The 15,922-nt window shown below is 42.8% G+C and overlaps 2 protein-coding genes across 6 annotated transcripts in view; one reads left to right on the forward strand and one right to left on the reverse strand.

Annotated features, from left to right (window-relative positions):
* The window catches only part of col14a1b (collagen, type XIV, alpha 1b), a 166,445-nt gene that overhangs the window by 19,504 nt on the left and 131,019 nt on the right, over positions 1-15,922 (reverse strand). For all 5 annotated transcript variants that reach the window (XM_004574223.5, XM_004574222.5, XM_004574224.5 and 2 more), the window contains 8 exons: positions 15,751-15,789; positions 14,504-14,642; positions 14,094-14,236; positions 13,743-13,852; positions 9,802-9,960; positions 6,906-6,983; positions 6,165-6,251; positions 4,900-4,953 (listed from right to left, as the gene is read on the reverse strand). In XM_004574223.5, the coding sequence (XP_004574280.1) occupies positions 4,900-4,953; positions 6,165-6,251; positions 6,906-6,983; positions 9,802-9,960; positions 13,743-13,852; positions 14,094-14,236; positions 14,504-14,642; positions 15,751-15,789 (809 nt within the window). The remainder of the gene's footprint in view (positions 1-4,899; positions 4,954-6,164; positions 6,252-6,905; positions 6,984-9,801; positions 9,961-13,742; positions 13,853-14,093; positions 14,237-14,503; positions 14,643-15,750; positions 15,790-15,922) is intronic.
* Positions 2,069-4,670, forward strand: LOC101474760 (uncharacterized). The gene is made up of 7 exons (XM_004574221.5): positions 2,069-2,343; positions 2,533-2,640; positions 2,841-2,930; positions 3,081-3,113; positions 3,211-3,264; positions 3,386-3,528; positions 4,221-4,670. Exons 1-7 carry the CDS (start codon positions 2,220-2,222, stop codon positions 4,284-4,286), a joined length of 618 nt encoding a protein of 205 aa, XP_004574278.3. The 5' UTR covers positions 2,069-2,219; the 3' UTR covers positions 4,287-4,670.

Genomic DNA, 15,922 nt, shown 5'->3' on the forward strand with positions numbered 1-15,922 from the left:
CCTCCCACCGCTGAGAAGCTGTCCTGCCATGTCGAGGTCATCGGAGTCTAATCTCCATCGTATCTCAGTAAATCATGTCTTCTAAGTCAGCGGCCCCCAACCTTTTTTGCACCACGGATCAGTTTATGTCTGACAATATTTTCACGGAGCGGACTATAAGGTGTCACGGATAAATACAACAAAATAAAACCAGTACTGGTGCCAAAACAATAAGATTTAATCATAACACACAGGAAGAGACCCGGGGAAACCAAGTTAATGATAAAAATGATTTAAAATAAAAAGCTAAAAATTGATATAACCCCCGAAAACCATGAATTTCACATCGAAGCCTCAGCGTAGCCCAGTACCAAACGACTCACGGACTGGTACCAGTCTGTGGCCCGGGGGTTGGGGACCGCTGAGCAGGCAACATAATGTAGACTTGATCAGTGAAGCAGTGTCCACTCACTATGACTTCAGAGAGTGGAATAAACACAGTGGAGAGGTGTGGGGAGCTGCTTTCCACCTCTGTGGATTACAGTGGGTTAGAAAGACCACAAACATCAACAGATGATGTAATCTGCTGACTACAGCTGTTACGGGGTGAGGCAGGGTGCCCCCCACACAGGCTCAGGACCAACACAGGCAGGCTCACCTAGGGCCCGTTTAGGATCACAGCTTAGCGAGTGTGTGTTTGGCCTGTGGAACGACAAACGACACAGAAAGGCCTCAGACAGGAAGCCTGAACACAAATCCGTCAGCACTAAGCACCACACTCACAGGGCAGACCGTTTCTCACTGCTGGCACAACGACACTGATATCTTCTGATAAAACACTGCCACCTAGTGTTGGAACCTTTAGTTACATTGTGCAATTACAGCTCCTTTAATGAAGCCCAGACTCCTGTTCCTGTTTACTGCCTTATATTACAGACTAACACCAACACATAGCAAACACAAAACCTCCCGCTCTACCAATTTCCATACAGTACAAAAGTTAGACTAAAAAACTCAAGACAGAGAGAAAACAATCAGATCGGACCTTTTAAGGAGAGGATGGAGGAGCACGTGTCCTGCTCCGTGGGGGGTTTACTGATACTTGGCCTTTAGGTCTCTGCTTAAGTTCTTCTGTTTCCATGGAAGCCTCGAGACCAGGAACTACTACTTTTATCCACGTGGTTCAGAATCTCTCTAAACTATTAGAAACAGCAAGACGAAGACTGATAAGTTTCTTAGCAGCATCTTTACTCGCTGCACAGCTCAACATAAAAAAGAGCACTTCCTGTGTGCAGCCATCGTGATACTTCACTGGCAACTCAGAAGCCAGGAAATCTTGCACTCGGATAAATGCAGGAAAACCAACCAGGTGGAATCAGCACATACTTATAACTGTTTGAATGTAAATGTGTAAACATTCAGATATGTAAACATGTAAATATCAAAACATGTAACCACCAAATAACTAACTCCTTAACCCTCATAAACACCTCTTTGTGCACCAAATGACATCAATCTACGTCTACATTTTACATAATTAAAGAGACAGAGTGCTCTCTCGTATCTGGAGGGAAGAGTAACGATAGGAGCGAGCTAAGAGAAACAATGTTTCAATATTTTTGAAACATTGTTTCATTTATGAAAAAACAATACTTTTCATAAATGAAACAGTATTTTATAACTTCTCTCTCCTGAAAGACGTTTTGCACGACTGAAAAGCTGCTCGCACAGAATTTTCATAACAAAAGATTTTTACATACGACTGAAATGCAAGCGCGGTGTGGTGCTCCGTGTTTTCACAGTGAGCGGGGGAAAATCTGGATCTTTATCTGATAGACGTTCAACAGAGATGTGCTTTAAGACTCTGGTGAACTCTGGTGAACAGACCTTCACTCATTTTTATTCACCAAAATACCAAAAGTAACCATTTTAACAAAGTCAAAAAGAGTTTCATGACTCACAGCTGCATGTTTCTGTGACAAACACAACCTCTCTGTCATTAGTGTCTCAGTGACACCTGCCTGAGGTCAGAGGATCGGAAGTGATACGTCAATGATTTCTTAGATCCTACACTTTAACTCACAGAGAGAGAGAGAGAGAGTGGCTGTAACAGCATTTATTAGAGTGTTTGTGTGTGCGGTTGTGTTTGTGGGTAGCTGTTACTTCCTTCATGCTCGTCTCTAAAAACAGCTGCGTGACAAAGACAGAAGCAGACGGACGAGACTTTTACTTCGCCCAAGATGTCCACAGGAAACCAACATGTGAGATACAGCAGAGGAGTCCGAGCGGACGGTGGAGAGAAAAACAAAGCGGAGATCCGAGAGCTTGAAGCCCACGCCACCAGGACTGGGTCACAGAAAACCAGTAAGCATGAATAAGTACACTCATGGCCTGGCAGTAAACGCAAATAAAACATGGATGATGTCTTATTTTAAACATGAAATAAATAAATGTGTCATACAGCAAACATCTGTCCTCGTACTGAGAAGAGCAGTTCATTTAAAAGTCCGCGTGCTGAACGAAGTATAGTTACTGCGCTTTTCATCTCTACAGGTCGGCGTGCTCGAAAGAAACATTCAGCGAAGAGAAGAGACGTTCGAGTCATCGCTGCAGTTCTGGGAACGTTTCTTCTGCTCACGCTGACTTCGACAGGACTCCGCTGTGAGGGCCGACACGTGCTGCGCTGTTTACGATCAGTGTTCAGCATCCAGCAAACTGTTCTGGGAACGATGAGAACATTACAGCAATGCTCTCATCGTTCCCAGAGAAGTGCTGAACTTTTTAATGACTTTAAACTGTTAATTTAAAAAATAAACACACAAACGTTTGTTAAAGTTTCACATGAGCACGTTCCTCTGCAGATATCTCAGTGACCGTGCAGAGAGACGAGCTCAAAATAAAATTGGATGAACTAAATGAGGAAATGACCAAGTTGAAGAGCCAATGCTCAGGTAAGAGAGGAAAATCAATCTCACAGCCAGTGACAGCAAAGTTCACAGGCTGAAGAACAATTATTTCATAACAAGTTTTCTTTGGTTCTCCGTGTCCAAACTTCGAGAATCCAAACATAACTGATGGTTGGCCTGATTTTGGATTTCCAGATGATCGACCCGAACGAAACGCAACTGAGAGAGGTTACAAAGCTTTTTTTCCCCTCAGTAACTGAAACAACCGTGTTTATCTGCAGTTTGAAGCAGTTACTGTGTTTCACATTTTATTTCCTTTTTTAAGGCTCTTTCACAAACATCACTGAAGTGAACAACACCTCAAACGCGACTGAGAAAGGTTTTACACTTTCCCTAAAATGTGGAACACACAGAACTCAGAATGTTCATTTAAAGCCATTTTAACTGAGCAAAGACACGTGACAGGAGTTTGGAGTAAGAGGGTGTCGGTATGTTTTCAGGGAACGGCTGTCCTCCAGGATGGGTGAAGGTCGGCTGCAGCTGTTACTATGAATACATCATAGTGTCCGCTTTGCAGAAGAGCCAAGAAGACTGTGAGAAGAAGGGAGGAAATCTGACCGTTGTGAACAGCATCGAAAAACAGGTGAGTGCGTTTGTCTGAAGCAGCGTGACTTTAAAACGTGAGAATAAAAACTAATCAAGAAGTTTAAATCTGCAATATGAAAAAAAGTGCAGAAAACTGTCCTCTGACGTCTCTGCAGTCACCCAGATAAAATCATGTTGAGCCAGAAAGGAAGTGAGCTTAGTACAAGCAGCAGCTGGTTCTTAAGCAACGGAAGAAAACTCAGATATGTAGGTGTCTATAAACACGAACGATGATGCCTCTGACTTTGTAATGACAGAAAACTGAACACCTTTGCTTTTGAAAGAAAAGCTAAAAGTCTGCAAGACATCACTGCAAGAGATGAATCTGACAAAGCATCAGAGCAGGTCACAAAGCAGCGCTGTGATAGTGGAACACGAGGCATGAAACACTCGAACTGTGCAGAGGTGGGCGTGCCCGGAGCTCTGAGTCTGTTCGAGGAAACTGAATCGTCGTATCTAAACCACAATCAGGCACAGCAACAGTGAGCACGCCATCAAGCGTGGCTCAAAACAGCAAGAGCCCAACCAGGAAATGACCTTTAACATGTAGGCTGTGCAGCAGAGCGCAGAGGGAGGAGTTGCATGACTATATTAATTATGCTCTGAAACTAACTCACTAATACATTTGTTGTCTTAACTGCATAAAACCTGAGTCGACACTTAGAAGCTTTCATATTTTTCTACACATAGAGAATACTGGAGGGCGAAACGCCTAAAGATGGCCTGCTGTGTGGCTCGGCGATTGCTCCGCCGTGACGGGAGGAGCTCATGAGAGCGGTCACATCAAGAACTCGCGTGTGTGTGTAAACCCGACAATTACTGCAAATATGGAAAGAAGCTATTTTTATTTTCCAATTTAATCGACTGATTGACCTCCCTGATGTTTATTTATCTGTGCGTTTCTTTCATATTATTATCATCATTACTATTGTATTTATTTATTGTTTCTGCAGACAGCTCTTTCTGGAAAAAATGATTTGATTGAACTCTGTTTAAATTAGGGATTTAATAATAATAATAATAACTTTTGAAAAAATATCTATAAAAGTGTTTTTGTAAATTTATGTATACAGCTTTCTGCATCCTAATTCTTTTCAATCTATAAACTATTGCTGAAGTTATTAAACTGATCAGAAATGATTCTGCGTGTTTCTGAGTGTGAATAGTTGGGATGTGGGTGAGTTAAATCGGCTCTGTCTCTTTAGGACGAGGATGAACACGAGCATGATGGATGTGTGTTTACTTTGAGAAACTGAATAAAAACAAATGCGATTTCTTGATAACATCTGTTGATATTATTCAGCAGCGTGCTGAAGGCGGGCCCATCGGACACAGCCGTGGTTTCTGATAGGCTAAACCAACAACTCACCACAGGGCCTGGCTCTCCACGTTCTCCTCTGGCTCCTCTGATTCCTGGGCCTCCCTGTTAGATACACAAACAGCAGGAGGTGCTTAGAAACACACGATTACCAGGTTTGCTGCTGAGGTTTGAAGGTGAGGACAGATGACTTTATAACCCACAAAGCTGACAGATGAGTCATGGTGCAAGAAAAAAAAAGGTTTAATCTGCCAGGAAGTGAAAGTTTAAAAAAAAGGAATTCCACTAAAGAAATGTAAACGGAACATAAAACAGGATGTTGGTGTTTTGTCCTGTTATTGGACTTCTGGGCGCTTGACACCAGAAGCAAGAGCCCGCTCGGGGCTCGCCTCCCCGACTCACCGGGGAAGTGAAAAAACGATAAGAGTAGTGGTATTTCACCAGATGAGGATCGCTCCAGCGGGTGACTCGGTGGGTTGCCATGGCTCGAGAGGGCTGCCGGCCTCTCCGGAGCTCGCCGCCACTCGCCGCGTCCGGGGAAAAAAAACACCACGGCGCACGTGAGCCTCTCCCGGGAGCCACAAATGCTCTGCCCCACCCTCCACAAGGCGGAGGGGGTGCAAGACCATTTGAATATGACCTCAGATCAGACGAGACTTTTGTGACTGCATGAATGAATGGTTTTTATGGAGGGCCAGGAGTGACAAACTGAATGAATTAAATGTTTCATTAAATAATTAAAATTGGAATTCATTTATTAAATAAATATTTCAATAATTAATTAAATGTCCAGTCATTTAATTTAAAACATGTAATACATTATTTATTTATTTAAATTTTTATTTAATTATTGACTTTTATATTTCATTGTTTAATGGCATTTTTAATGCATTCATTTTGTCACTCCTGGCCCTCCATATTTTGTGTGTGTTTAGTATATGGATAATGACAGGTCGGCAAAAAAGTCTCACTGTCGCTCTCTGCTGGTGAGAAATGAAATTGCATACTCTTTAAATACCAGGTGGTATATTAGAGTCATGGTGCTTTTGGCAGTGGTACAAAAAGTTACTCGTTTGGTGATTGTTCTTCACCATATCAAAGAAACATGTAATGTGAGTAAAAAGTGAGGTGACAAAGTGCAGGAAAAATGATGTTTGTGTCATTGTTGTGATGCAGATGTGCGATCACGTTTGGTCGTTGTCCATGTTTCATTCAAGTAAGCAGACGATGAAATGCAATGCAGCAGAGGTGAGACTTGCCCAGTAACCAAAGTGTGTGTGTGTGTGTGTGTGTGTGTGTGTGTGTGTGTGTCTCACTGGTGGTCCAGCAGGGCCTGGGGGGCCTTTGCTGTCCTGGGTGCAGGTGCAGGCTTTAGGCAAGGCCGGGCAGTCTACCTCCTTCCTCTGGATGACCACAGCATGATGAGGATGACACAAAGAAAAAACAAAAGCAAATAAATAAATATAATAACAGAATAGAAAATAAAGAAAATGTAATGGCATGAATTGTGATTAAAAAAAACAAACCAAACAAGGTGGAAATATGACAAAGCTCTCCGTCTCAGATTTGAATTTCAGATATTTTCAGACTACAGTCACTGTGGCACACAGCAGTCAGTGACTGTCATGCTGCTACTTCACTACGTTCTGCTTGGAAACCTTCGGCCCCAGCAGTAAAGACCTCAGCCTGCACGACTGTGCAGAACACGTTAGCCACAGACGCCTGAGAGCACCTGCTTCCCGACACACTCTGATGTTGGTTTGGCGTCATGAAAAGATCCAAATAAAACCAGGCAGGCAGTTTAAGTCTAGACGACTGCTTTCAATGGTTTTACAGTGAAAAATGGAAGAAAACATGACTCATTCTAACCCCGAATGCTATCAAGAAAATTACTGTAATGGAAAAATCTCTCTCTCAGTCTCAAATAGATTGAAACTGTCACCTTGGTGCAGGCAGTGCTAATAAACTGTGTGTAAATGAGCACTTAAGAGCTTCCAGGTCATCTCCTCCTGCTTTAAACAAGCAAACATCGAGACTGCTTCAGACTTTGACCTCACCAGACTGGGAAGTTCACAGCACTTGTCTCTGTTGGCCCACGAGGTGCTGCAGACGATATCAAAGTTCTGGAGCTGAAACTGCAGAGAAGGAGAGAAAGAAATGAAATCCACATGAGGTATGAACAACAGCCAATCAGCTGCCAGGTGTCTATGACAGAGAGAAACAGAGACGCACTGAGAACTGCAGGTAGTTCAAAGCACGGCTGGATCAGGACGTCAGTGAGGATCAATAAAAGCTAATTATGATCAGCTGATGGGACTCAGCAGGCAGCGGTATTTTTATTTTACCTGGCACATAAAAAGCTGCTGATGACTCACTGCAACTAATCACTAATAAATCACTCATTTTGGTGCTGAGCATGTGTGGCTTTTCACCATAATCCTGTATTGCACCCATAAAGAAAGGGAAGATCACCCCAGCTTTACACCTTCCTTTGAATCTTTTCAAATGCCTGTTCTCTGCTTGTCTAATTAAGTGTGGAGAATTTGGAGGTGTAAAATGAGAGCATTAGTCAGGGCCGCCCTACGATTCACAGGCTTTAAAGCACAGCGGGAGTCTCTGCATCTCGTCTTGGATTGTGGGAAATAGTTAAAAAACCAGAGTCGAACACATTTAAACGCTCGTGGAGGCCAAAATCCATAAAACTGTTTGAACTTTGAGGCCAGAAAGTGTCCTTTTTTTAATCTTCTAAGAACAGAAGTAATCTTGTGATGGTTGTTTGCTGCTACCTGCAAAAACCTGCCGATGCTTCATTCTGCAAACTTCATTGTAAACACGTACGATCCAAAACGGCAGCTGTGCCGATGCCATGAAGCTGAGTTTAATACGAGTGTAAAACTGAACCTGTCAATCAAAGTTGTTGGGCTCCGCCCTCCAAACTGCCAAAAGTCAGAGTGAGGTGAGCGAGCAGAGCTGCCTGCGAGAGCGGGAGTGTGTGGCAGCGCCTGGCGTCGTGTGTGCGAGGGCTTCTTTGTGCGTTTGGCTGCTGAATCATAGCGGGTCTGAATGCACGCACAAGGAATTTTGCATGAGTGAAAATGAAAAGCTGCGCCTTATCTCGCTGCCATTTTGACACCAGTATAAATCCGTACTCGATTGCTTCGTTTTGGGCGCTGACACGGCCGTGCCTGGCGGGGAAATAAAATAAATAAGTAAATAATTACGCTGCTTATTTGACACAAACGGTTGAGTTTTGCAGCTTCGGAGCAAAGTCGGCGTTGCACGTTTTCTCTTCAAAGGGAGATCAAACAATCAGACACGGCCTCTGTGCCGCCGCTATTTCTGAAGGAGAGGCCGGAAATTGATTTGTTTGCATTCATACAACTGCTCGAGGAAAGATGGAGAAAAAAAGAGTGAACAAAGTGCAGCATGCATGTGAGGAAACCCTGAGTGTTAGAATTCATGTATCACATGTGCAGTAAACCACAGGAAGGCTGACAGTGGTGGATTTGGGTCTGAGGAGGGCATGACGTGCACCCATACTCTGTCCCTGGGTGTAGGCCTGTTCCAGCCTGCGGCTCTTTAGTGCTTATACTGCGGCTCCGCGTGGTTTGGGAAAATAAATGAGACGAATTGAGCTGAAGTGTATTTTATTTATGTTCGTTCTTGTTAACTTGTAGTTCTAAATTGGAAGATTATTGCGATACTGAAATAAAAATAAAACTATTTTTTAAGCGTCACACTCGTGGAAGCCGGTGTACCCGCCTAAACGCCTGCATTTATGGAGACTTTCAGCCCCAGGTAGGTCAGTTATGGATCTTCGGATCCACATTATGTCAGCAGCTGTTCTCCACCGCGAACTATGTTAAAGACAAACACCGCTCACGCCCCACAGACGACAGCTTACAGTCCTGTAAAGATGAAAGTGACTTCGTACAGCCCCGATTTGCAGACGCTGTGCGCAGAGGTTCAGGAGCAGAAGTCCCGTTGTAAACATGTCACGGCAGACCCGACGATGTTTCCATGAACACGCTTTTCAACATCTCTTTATTGACCACTTCTCACACACGGTTGCTGTACGCACACAGCCGGCTGTAGCTTTTCAGCCCACAGCCCGACACACACCAACAACAACACAACAGCATAGATGGCACAGACGTTAAGGCGGCGAGGCGTGATTGTGGGTGCTGCTCAGGTGCATCCTCCTCCCCTGCAGTGGCGCTGCAGACCACGCCCCCCCCCCGCCACACACATTAACCAGGTAAAATACATATTTAGGCAGAATTTTGCAAATATCTGTTTTTCTTTTAATTTTTTAGCAGCATAGAGCTTTATTTCCAATAACTTTTTAAAAGTCAGGTCAAGGCTCCAAAAGCCCAAAGGCGATATGAGGCTGGCTCACAACAGTTTTCGTTTGCTACTTTTTCAGCAGCTAAATGTTTGTTTTGTCACAACAGTTCAGATGCATTTAACCATTAGTAATGAATTTTATTCTCTGGTTTGCTCCCACAGTGCATCTTTGTCTGCCCCATTGTGAGCCGGGCTCAGCTGGAGGTTTCTTCCTGTTTAAAGGGAGTTCGTCCTTCCAGCTGTCACCAAGTGCTGCTCACAGGGAGTCATCTGATTGTTTGGGGTTTTCTCTGACTTACTGCAGGGTCCTTAAATGTAACTGAATGAGATTTACTCTGACATTTATTCTGGGCTCACATAAAAGGCCGAAACACGCAGAAACATTTTGATATTTCATTTTTATAGCAGACTAATGTCCACGATGTGTGGACTGGTTCTTATATTTGAGCAGTCAAAGTGTTCCTTCCAACACTCACTATTTCATGGACTCATCAGGGGTTCGGTATTTTGCCCAAGGACACTTCAACATGCAGACTAGAGGGAGCAGGGGCTCAAACCAGCAGCTTCCTTTGCAGTTCACAGTATTTGTGTGCGTGCTGCTCTCACCGGTGCAGAGTTGTCCTTGTTCCCTCGGGAGCGGACCATCCTACCGAGAACCTCCAGCCCATCAGTGCTGATGTTTCCTGCTGCGTTGACGGTCTTCTCAGACACCATCTTGCAGTCAACGAACACTTTGGCGCTCGTCTTACTGATGGCGAGGTGAAGCTGCAGAGAAGGAAGAGATACAGCCACTCGTTTAAAGTTTTAGAGGTCCAAACATGAATGCAAAACAAGTGATAAATGCTGTTAATAAAGAAGCAATTATTATTAATATCTGTGATGATTATGACTCCTCACAAACATCAGCAGCATTTAGAAGCCCTGCAGACGTCTCGGCCTGCAGAAAGTAGGAGAACAGCGCCCTCTTCCTGTGAAGCCGTAACATGACCGAGCTGTTCTTCATGTTTGTCAGTGCGGTGCTCACACACTGACACAGTAACAGTTGAATAACACCGAGCACCAACAGTGCACAAACATTAAACACACAAGAACAGCTCAAAGGATTTAAAATTACAGCTCAGACTGCTGGGAGACCTCGCACGACTTCTCTCTTACTTCACATGTGAACTTATTTATGGACTTTTCTTTTCTCCTTCCTCTCAGTCACCAGTCCAGGCACAGGTCTGTCCTCTTTCAGCCGTTTTCTTTCTGTCAAAGAGGATTTTTGACCTTTGCACCTTCACCCAGGGAGGCTAAAAAGCCCCACAGAACAGGAACAGAATATCACAGAGTACAACTATATTTGAACTGTTTCCAGCACTTATATAATTAAATTATTATTAAATTGCATTTAAATGTGCATTAAAACACACAGCAGCTAATAAACTGTTTTAATAAGGTTAAAAAAGAACTGAAGGATATTTGGCTGGAATAAAATAATACAATGAGCCACATCCAATTAATTTAATGTTAAAGGAAAAACACCCCACAGGGAGCACATTGCACTGTTCCCACAGGACAGTGTTACAGCAGCTGCACAGCCTGAGCTGGAACTGGGACACAAACCAGCAGAGTAGACTGAGACTAAGATTATCTCACTGAGTGACATCACTATTTATAATCACACACACACACACAGACACACACAGGTATTACTGTCACCATCACGGACAGTCGAGAGCTGAACTGCGAGGCGGATAAAACGCCGCCCGTCTCCTCCGAGTGGCTCCTCGACACCATTACCCCTCCTCTCCCAATATCGCAGCAGACCACCAGGCTGCCGTCAGCGACTCTGCTGGTTTCACAGCAGCAGTACACACAAATGCACACACACTAACACACCTTGAAACCCCACTGACCTCCGTCTGTAAGTGCACTGTTGTGCGTTGGTGAAAGTGATGCGGTTTACAGAGAAGCTGTTTTTGGACCATCTGAGTTGTTTGTTCGTGTTTCGCTACTTTTGAAAAGTGCAAATTAAACTGTTAAAAGGGTCTATGTTTATCCTGGCAGAGCGAACACTGAAAATGCTAAACATACGCATGCTGCTATAAAGACAACAGGCTGTAAACCCAAAAAGTCTGCTCTGTAATTTGAGTTTCTATATGCCTGCATCAAATTGTGACACGTACGCACGGATGAAGAAATGTTTCTATTTTCTCCGACAGCTGGAGACGAACGTTTGTGAAGCCTTCAAAGCTCCTGTAATAACCTGGATCACAGGAGATAAACACACTATTTTACTTTTAGGTGGGATCTTAATGTTGGATGAAATACTTTTCTGGCTGCTTTGCATCCTCAGATAATTATAGTCTGCAAAATTATGGGTTGAAAAAAATGATTATAATAATTCAGATTACTAATGCCTGCAAAAGTCAGATTCATTTCCACTGCAGAAATCAATCTGCGGTTCTTTGACAGTTTGATGTCTACTTTGGTTAATGTTGTGTTGCATTTGGAATTAAACATTAAATTTAATGTTAATACAGCGAGAAAGTGAGAAGGAAGTCACCGCAGCTGAAAGTGTTGCACTGAAGCTAACATGCGTTTTATATTTGGAAGGACGGGACTAGAATTTCTACACATCCCAAACTTCCTAATGATAATAATAATAATAATAATAATGATGAAACAAGAGCAACTGCAGACCTTTCTTCATACTGCATGATGATGTCACTAACATCCAGATGTTCAAGAACAGGAAACCAGTGAGGGCAGCCAATCAGAAGAAAGGGATCTTTAAGTGGGCGGTCTTAAAGAGATAGAACCTAAAACCTTTTTTTTGGAACATGTAAACAAGGTTTAAAGCTGTGGATGCCCACATGTGTGTGCAGTGTAGATGTTCAGTCATGTTTCCAAATGTCAGTTTTTTAGCCACTACAACACACACATCCTGCGTTTGTCAAATAACTGAGAAAAAGTTTAAGAAAAAGTGAACTTGAGAACTTACAGGAGACTTTTTTAATCTTCAAAGTACTTAAAAGCAGGATAATTGCCAAACTGAGCTGACTATCAAATCATTTGAGTCCTCTGATCCATAATCACAGAGTCCTATACAAATGTCACACAGACTTGTCAGGTAGGCGCTACAGATGCTGGTCTAGGATTTAAAAATGTATGCAGAGGCAGACGCGCACACACATGCAGAGCAAGCAGAACAAAGGGTGAAAAGGTAAGGAGGATAAGCTCTGCTGACAGCGCGCAGACAGCAGATCAGTCAGCGTCCCTCGGCTCTGACACGCCGACAAAAACACAACACGACTGCAAGCAGGTTCAGGCTCGGGGCACGACTCAACTACAGTACGCCTGTCAGGACTTCCACTACTGTCACACTGCTCGACAGGGCCTCGCGTGGCAGAGGAACAAGTGCAGGGAGCGAAGGAGGGAAGGAAGGAAGGAGGGAAGGACCGGAGCTTGTCAATAGAAACCTGTGAAGCTGTCAGTCAACAAACCAGAGGAAAAACATCTATATAATTTTAATCAATCCACTGCATAAGAACACCAATAAGACTTAAAGAAGGGAAAGTTTCTCAGCATGTTTGACCACCTACAATCATCACCTCCAAACTACACAAGACGCAGCAGCCAGGCTACTAACATCTTCTAGCAAGTGCACTGGCCCCCAGTAGATTAACATACAGAGCAGTAGATGACCAGGCCCCCAGATTATTAATCCAAACTCCTCATAAAATACACAGCAGCTCGTTGCCTCTGCTCACAGGCTCGGAGTTTGTTGGAGCAAAGGGGGCGGAGCCTTTCAGTCTGTGGACCAGTTTACCACCACAGCTGCGATTGGTTGACTCTGTGGAATCCTTTAGAAAGCAGATAAAACCTTTTCTGTTCAAACAAGCCTTCTGTTGATCAACGCTTTTAAACATTTAACCCTTTCTATTGCTTATATTTTCTATTTTATCACTTAACCTGTTTATTTCATCCTTCATGCTCAGCGCTCTGTGACTGCCTGTCTTTGAAAAGCGCTTAATAAATAAACTTTACTTACTTAAAATCTCAGTAAAATATTACCAGACCTGTATTGCTTCAAACACTTCCACCAACACGTTTTCCCTCTTGGACGCATCACAAACTATTTCTTGCATCTGCTTTGTTTTTACATGTTCCTTTGTCAGCGGGTTCGGTTTACCCCACCCTAAAAACTAAAAGCACCTTCAACGTGTGATTGCAGCCTGCAGGACCTCCCACACCTGCACGCAGCTGTATTTAGCTATCAAAGGAGCTTCCATCAGGCCACAGACTGTATGTTAATGTGCAGGACAGACAGACTCCAACACCATTGTCCCAGCTTCCACTGGTCTTCACTGTGTTTTTAATATTGCTTATAAAATATTTTGCTTGTATGATTTCTGCTGACTGCACAACAACTATGTCACACATCATCTTGGTAAATATTTAAGGGTTAAAGTTCAAATTATTCTCTAGCCTGTCAGCCAATCAGACGATCAATCATCCACGTGTCAGGCAAACAGACAGCGGAGGTCGGGTGTGATTCTGACCTTGTGGAAGTTTCCAAAGAAGAGCTTCTTTATTTCTGGCCCCTCGAAGGTGACTGTCTGAAACTCTCCTTTAAAGTCATTGTTAAAAAACGTCAGAGTTTTTCCTCCATCTGCAGGAAGAAACATGAGAATTAAAAAAACATAAATCAACAAATAAAACACAACATTTATAAGAAGCAACAATCTTGTTCAGAATTTTAACTCGAGTTTAACAGAAGTAGAACAGCAGCTTGCACTGTACCCGACTCTCCTTTTCATTAACATCAGGCAAATATGTTGTGTTCACTGATTTATTTTGGTAGGTTTGAGTCTAGAAATAAAGTGGAAACAAATAAACACGTCTCAGCTCACTGTCCAGGATGACGCCCACTAGAGGTTCGTTGTTCTTGTTGAGGATCTCCCAGAGCGCAAAAGGCTCCTCGGGAGTGTCGGCCAGCAGCCTGAACAGCAGGGTGATGGTGTAGTCAGAAGGCAGCCCCTCAGGATGGATGTACCTGTGAGCCAGGGTGAAAACATCAGAGCCGGGTAAACGTCCTCATTGGTGATGTCTCTTTTAGGTCAAACAGTGAGGGTTATGGGCTCTGGATGCTGATACTCAGCTGGTGAAATCAAAGCTTGCTTCTCCTTCCAGAAGCTATTTGCTGCACTTTCATCTGTCTTTGAAAAACATGCTATGATGTCTTTTCCATCAAGGTGCAGCAGTGAAGCTTCCAATAAATAAGGTGCTATTTTTATGAGCGTGGAGACTGTGTCCGGTGTACCTGGTTGGCTGTGCCAGCAGCGCGTCGCTGTGCAGGTGGAAACAGGGGAACGTGTTAAAGGTGCCGGGTACCATGGAAACGCCAGACATGCTGCTGTACCGATTCTCCACGAGCCCGAACAGCTCCATCATGCGAAAGCCTGATGACACAAGGAGCAATTATCACCTGTTGTAACCATTTCAATGAGTTTTCAACAAGTTACAACAAGCAGAAAAACAGCAAAAAAGCTCAGAGGAAGTATTTGTACATTTGTAAGTAAAGAAATATAGAGCTGCAGAAAAAGCAGTCCAGACATACAAGACATGACAGCAGGATACAAGATATTTAATTCAGCCAATCATTTTAAACATACCAGTTTTCACCAGTATAGAGGGCCAAAACTGCCAAAAATAAAAATAATTAAAAAGAAATAACAAAGTGACTCAATAATATAATATAATATAATATAATACAAACATGTGCCAACTGTGAAATCTGGGGCTGATGATGATGTTTGAATAACAAATAGCTTAATATCTTTTATTCAGCTGTTGTTGCTGTTTGTCAGAGCTCTTCATTATAAAACATATCTGCCCTGTTCTGTCTTTCAGAGCTTCAATTCGCCCAGCAAGATATTGATGTGATACCACAGATGTCTCTGTCAACAGTAAACACCATCTGTTAAATACTGGCCCTTACTCATATTCAGCAAATGTATTGGTGCATTTTTAATGAATATAAATGCAGCAAAAACCAATAGAAATCTATTTATTCATGAAATGTCAGCTAAACAGATACCATTTAATTTGATTTTGCATTTATTCAAAACACACAAAAAGAGGATATGTAAATTATGCTATTAAAATAAAACAAATAACTAAAATGTATTAAAATGAAAAGAAAAAATACAGAAGAAATAAAACAGAGCAACAGCTTATTCTGAAAAGTTAAATATAATAATAAAAAAGAATGATATGTTGATGATTAATGACATTTTGATGAACAACATTCTCAGTTGTTTAAGTTATTTGTTTGTACATGTGTTGGCAGTGTTGGCTCTCCATACTGTTTGAAATGAAGGGTTAGAGCTTTAACATTATTGTGTTCATCCAAACACATTAAAGCCACAGCTCACACTTGATTTATATTCTGTTTCCTATTTGAAGTTATTCTGTAAGCACTCATAACGGAGACCGTGACACGTGGACACATGGACACGTGGACACGTGGACACAGCAGGCTGGCTGCAGTAGCGCTCCAGCTCTTACCTGGCATCGTGCTGCCACTCATCGGCACAGCCGGACACGCTGGGAAAGGCAAAAAGTGAGTTTGATGACAAATATTTAGAAACCACCACATTCAACCATTTCTATTAATGTACGGAAAAAGCACCACATGTTGTATAATTTACTCTATAATGTCCAGTGCAGGGATCTCTTC

The sequence above is a fragment of the Maylandia zebra genome, linkage group LG22, assembly GCF_041146795.1.
Source record: "Maylandia zebra isolate NMK-2024a linkage group LG22, Mzebra_GT3a, whole genome shotgun sequence".
NCBI classification, from domain to species: Eukaryota; Metazoa; Chordata; class Actinopteri; order Cichliformes; family Cichlidae; genus Maylandia; species Maylandia zebra.